This window comes from Danio aesculapii, chromosome 10 (genome assembly GCF_903798145.1).
Source record: "Danio aesculapii chromosome 10, fDanAes4.1, whole genome shotgun sequence".
Taxonomy (NCBI): domain Eukaryota; kingdom Metazoa; phylum Chordata; class Actinopteri; order Cypriniformes; family Danionidae; genus Danio; species Danio aesculapii.
This window is the reverse complement of record NC_079444.1, coordinates 40,152,342-40,158,341: the sequence shown is the minus strand read 5'-3', so window position 1 is coordinate 40,158,341 and position 6,000 is coordinate 40,152,342. Positions and strand designations below refer to the sequence as shown.

The following is a 6,000-nucleotide window of genomic DNA, read 5'->3' as shown; positions in this document are numbered from 1 at the left end:
CTGGGCTTCTGTCTGCCCGGTGACTCTACCTACACTGCTAAATGGCTTTTTTTTTTTTTTTTTTTTTGACCGTGTGACAAACTTTACGAATCAGATTTTGTTCATATGCCCGGAGCCTCTCAAGTCACAATAAGCACCACTTGGAGGCGCTCAAGCACAAAACATCCAAGGTGATCCCAGTTTCACTTTCATTCAATGAGGAAGATGATGCAGCAAGGCAATTTAAATGTGGATCTTTTTTTTATTGGTGTCTGAACACAAAATGCTAAATAAATTTAAATATTAAAGATAAACACAATAGACTCTTTTCACATGTCCAAGTTTCTCAGGAGAAGAAGTCGTCATAGTTGGGTAAACCTAAGAGCGCAGTGAATGGAACAACAATATTTTTTTTTATAATTCTATTTGCTGATATAATTTAAAAAAAAACTCCATGATGGTGTGATCAAGACGTTCAGAAAAAAGAAAAACATTGTGTAAGACTGATGACAGCAGACAGAAGAGAGAATAACGTCAAATTTACTCTCAGCCCCATAGATGCTGCATTAGAAACACATCACACAAGCGATAATTGATTTTTTGTAATTTGACGCAAAGATGACAGAATACATTCAGAAATGCATAGAAATGTTCATATGTTTTTTTAAATATCAAAATATTTAAAACTGTCAAGGATTTAAGATTATGATGACAGTTAAACGCGTCATAACAGGCTTGTGAAAAGGGTCAACTACAATAATGTCAGTAGGAGCAGAGTAGCAAACAGGATTTGATGGCGAGTTTCATTTCACTTTTCTTGTAAGTTCATTGCACCATCTAATGTCAGGGGGTAATTTTGCATCTTCATTCTACTCAATGGCGATGAAAATTGTTTGAATGCAGAAATACAGAGCCTTTATACAGAGCTAAACGCTACAGATATATTTTTTTCTAATGGCCTGGTTGGTCTAGCGGAAATGACTGTTTACTTGCCCCATCAAAAAAAATATATATTTTAAATGATGTGCCAAATCAGCAAACCCTGGTTGTATACATACTCATATTCTAGACAAGTAAAAAAATATTGTCTTGTTCTCAGAAATATGCCAAAATGAAGTGAAATTTGGCTTAAAACAAGCAAAATAATCTGCCAATGGGGTAACCAAAATAATCTTGTTTTTCATTTTGACATAAGATTATTTTTCGTACCCCATGGGCATACTATTTTGCTTATTTTAAGGAAAAACTCACTTCATTTTGACATATTTCTTAAAACAAGACAATATTTTTTGCTTGTCCAGAAAATGCTTCTTGATTTAAGAATCATTAAATATTTGGACTAAAAACAAGACAAAAAAGTAAGAAAAGCATTTTTTCCAGTGTATTTGTTAATACACTTGTTAAAATAATCTCATTTGCAGCTTGGGTCAGATTCTTATAATATTGTATATTATGATAAAAGCTTCAGCAATCAAATGGCAACATAAAAATTTGAAACTGGCAAAAGCCGAAAAAGAACTGCAAATACAAACCCAGATTCGTCCATCTCAGCATGGTTCAGTGTATTATCATAGTCACTTGCAGGCATGCCGCTCTGGGCGTCTAAACTGGATCCCTGTAACAGGAGTAGAGTCATAATGAGCAGAAACAAAGGATGAAACCTGTTACTGGCAACCGTGCTTGCGCAAAGCTTGAAGACACAGCAAACCATCATGCTTTTGGCGTAGAATCAAAACAACATCAGCATAACAGAGCTGTAAAGTAAAGCCAGAAACATACTCTGCACAGATGCTTGGCTAACGGATTATCAGGTTATAAGTGTCACCTTATTTATCTTCCCTCTCATTTTTTTTTTCAGGTAGACAGCTATAAACAATAGTTCACCCAAGAGTAAAAACAAGACATTATTTAATTACTGTGGTCTTGCTATAATGCCAAATACAATAGTGTCTCTTTTTCTTTCGTTCGTTCAAACCTTTTTTATAACAATTTGAATCACTCTGTAATTATTTGCTGTTTTTATTTATTATACTTATTGATTATTTAGATTTGAATTCTTTGTTTTTAATATCTTATGTTTGTTGTGAAACTTTTTAAACTTCTTATTCATGTACAGCATTTTGTATTAGCATTGTGTATGAAATAGGCCTGCATAATTTACAGTGCATCCGAAAAGTATTCATAGCGCTTCACTTTTTTTAAATATTGCGATGACACAGCCATACTAAGTTTACTTTATGAGAATGATGATATTAGCGTTATTTACTAGTCAGAAATTAGTCAGTTCGTTGAGTGGTGTGATAGAAATAAGCTAAAAATAAATACTAAGAAAACAGAAGAGATGGTATTTGACCCAAAATGTATAGATGACCATCGTCAAATGGTTGTACATGACCATCCTATTATTCAGTCAGAAACCTATAAGTACTTGGGCATTTACATCGACAGTTCTTTCACATGGAAAACACACATTGAATGGGTTTGTTCTCGTTTACACCAGAGATTGTATTTTTTGCGGAGGTTGTGTCTTTTTGAGTCATGATGTTGTTTTATAAAGCAGTTCTTGAAAGCATTGTCAGGTATGGTATCACATTGTGGTTTGGCAACCTATCTGTTCAGTGTAAATCTAAATTGATGCATCTCTTAAAGACAGCATGGAAAATTGTTGGGCACGATGAATATTTTAATCCTCGAGTTTTATATGAGAATTGTGTCCTCAATAAGGTGGAAAGGATTGTAAACGATCCAACTCGTTTTTTGTTTCCTCATTACGAACTGCTTCACTCTGGTAGAAGATATAGAGTCCCAAAGTGTAGATTAAACCGTTATAAGAAATCCTTTGTACCTGTATCAGTGGGTTTATTTAATAAGAGTCTATCTTAATTACCATTATAAATTTTGTAACTGTTGTATTTTATATTGTTTTTATTGCTTGTTTTTAGTGAATGTCTGCAGCAATATGGCGATGCCCATAACAAATTTCCTGTCAAGGACAATAAAGTTTTACTACTACTACTAATACTACTTTTTCCACAATTTTTATGTTACAGCCTTATTCCAAAATGGTTAAATGTATTTATTTCCTCAAAATTCTACACACAATACCCCATAATGACAATGTGAAAAAAAGAGTTTTTGAAATTGTTGCAAATTTTCTAAAATAAAAAACCTGATAAATCACATGTACATCAGTATTCACAGCCTTTGCTCAATACTGTGTTGATGCACCTTTGGCAGCAATTACAGCCTCATGTCTTTTTGAATATGATGCCACAAGCTTGGCACACCTGTCTTTGGGAATTTTTGCCCATTCCTCTTTGCAGTACCTCTCAAACTCTATCAGGTTGATTGGGAAGCGACGGTGTACAGCCATTTTCAGATCTCTCCAGAAAAGTTCAATAGGATTTAGGTCTGGGCTCTGGCTGAGCCATTCAAGGACATTCACAGAGTTGTTGTCCTTCCATTGATATTTTGGTTCCAAACATCTTCCGCTTACAGATGATGGAGGTCACTGTGCTCATTGGAACTTTCAGAGCAGCAAAAAATTTTCTGTAACCTTCCCTAGCCTTGTGCATCAAGACAATCCTGTCTCAGAGGTCTAGAGACAATTTCTTTGTCTTCATGCTTGGTTTGTGCTTTGACATGCACCACAGGTGAAGCTGCTGAAACATCTCAAGAATGATCAGTGGAAACAGAATGTAACTGAGCTCAATTTAAAGCTTCACGGCAAAGGCTGTGAATACTTATGTACATGTGTTTTTTCACCTTTTTTATTTTTAATAAATTTGCAACAATTTCAAACTCTTTTCACATTGTCATTATGGGGTATTGTGTGTAGAATTTTGAGGAAATAAATCAATTTAGTGGATTTTTGAATAAGGCTGTAACATAAAAAATGAGGAAAAAGTGAAGCGCTATGAATACTTTCCAGCTGCACTGTATCGTTTCAGAATCGATATCGCAATGTGAACATTCACAATAGTCACATCGAGAGTATACGCAATGTTGAGTCTGGATTTTAATTTATCATTTCACAAGTGTTTTTTTCAGGCCTGTGACTGTGTGAGCGTTTTAAAAGCATTTGGGCCTAAGAAATTGTACTGTTTTTAACTTTGACAAATAAATAACGATAAATTCTATTGAATTGTTTATAAAACAAAGACTACGCAGTATTATTTCACATTTGATTATTCAATTACTGTATTCCTGAATACAGTTCGACTCCTCGAAAAACAATAAAATGCTTTCTTATATTTTATGCATATTCACTCCCCTCTATAATCACCCCCAATCAATCTAAAATTATAAATTATTTCTAAATAGCTATTCAACACATCTTGTGAAACTGTAGTCATATCTTCATATATATTGCAGAATAGAAAAATATTGTATATATGTTCGATTTTTCCAATATCGTGCAGTCCAAGTATGAAATGTGCTATATAAATAAACTTGCCTTGCTTTCTAGCATGCACAAGATCCATCGACCAACGCCATAATTTTTCTAAATTAATTAATTACATTTTGATTTATTGCTTTCATCAAATCCCAAAATGCTTAAAATATACAAGACACGTCACATGGGATTATTATGAGAGTGACATTTTGCATCTTACTATTTTTGTATCTTATAAAAAGCTGAATGCTGGTTGCTATTTACTGGCATTATATAGATGAGTGTGAAAAAATATTTACTTTTGTGGTCTAAAAAAAGAGCTGACATTAAAGTTGGTAAATGGTGAATAATTTAGAACTCTCCATCATTCATCTACACATAAACCTCAATCTCTTCTAAATGCAGTGGTTGGCCTGTAAGAGCCAACTAAAGAAGAACATGTGATCTGAGCTGCTTTAGATTTATAGCATCTACCAAAATGCATAAAATAAAAAGGCATAAACAGCATTCAAAATTTGCTCTTTGTTCTAGCTACTTATTTAAACTGAGCTGAACCAACACTTTTTGAGTTTTTTAAAGAGGACAACTTAGTTGTTTTACGTTCAATCTACGTTAAAATTGTAAAAACTAATAAGTTAAAGGTGCAGTATGTAAGTTTGACACCCAGTGGTTGAACTAGGTATTGCACTCCTGGATCAAAATACATTTTCACTCGGCTCCTCCTCTGACGAGTCCAAGTGCAGGTTGCCAGATTGACATGAGCGTGCCTAACTATCGAGCCTAAAGGCTGATTTTAACCATTTTCTAACTAAAAGCATGGGCACGTGATAGAAAAAATATTATTTCATACTAAAATGAGTTTTTGTCCTAACCAACATCTGAAATTTATATTTGAGAAACGGCTTCTATTTCTTACAGGTGAACAGCAGGATAAATGATCACCTCAGGTACACCTCATATGCTTTATTCAGTGTTAAACGCTAATAACGTGAGTTTGAATGCCATTTCACAAGACATTTATTGCCATACTACTGAAAGCAGCAGCAAAGAGTTCACCTCAGCTCTTGATATTAAAATAAACTGAACTGAAACTGAACTTCAGAACTGTGACTCAGTGCAAGCCAAGTTATCAAATATCAATCATTCAGCATCTACATACAATAATGTTAAAGAGGTTTAATATGTATTAATTAGATTATAAACCTTAAAATGTTGTTGGAGTGCAGTGAGTGCACATATATTCTGTGCTTCTAAATGTCTTTTTTAATTTTTTTATTGCGTTTCGTCTGGTGCAAACAGCCAAATTGCTTATCACTGTAAATTTCGTCAGGTGGCATGTTGTAAGGACCACAGCAGAGGCGCCGCTGGAGGGGGGGGTTATGATGATTCTAAGCGCCCAAGCCGATTTGGGGCCCCCAGAGATATTGTTAGGGACCCAAACAATCACACCCCCACCTCTTCACTTTAGTCCACGACCACCGCAACCTCTTCACTTTAGTCTGTGACCCAAACACCTCCCCCCACTCTTCACTTTCGTCCCCAACACAACACTCCCCCGCCGCCAAATCACTACCCCATACCAGCCCTCCCCCTCCTCCCAAAGATTGTCATAGGGTTTGTGCCGG

The 6,000-nt window shown here is 35.0% G+C and overlaps 1 protein-coding gene across 2 annotated transcripts in view; it reads right to left on the bottom strand.

The window, feature by feature from the left end:
- git2b (G protein-coupled receptor kinase interacting ArfGAP 2b) overlaps nt 1–6,000 on the bottom strand; it is a 40,484-nt gene that overhangs the window by 11,141 nt on the left and 23,343 nt on the right. For both annotated transcript variants that reach the window (XM_056466572.1, XM_056466573.1), the window contains one exon: nt 1,512–1,594. In XM_056466572.1, coding sequence (XP_056322547.1) covers nt 1,512–1,594 — 83 coding nt within the window. The remainder of the gene's footprint in view (nt 1–1,511; nt 1,595–6,000) is intronic.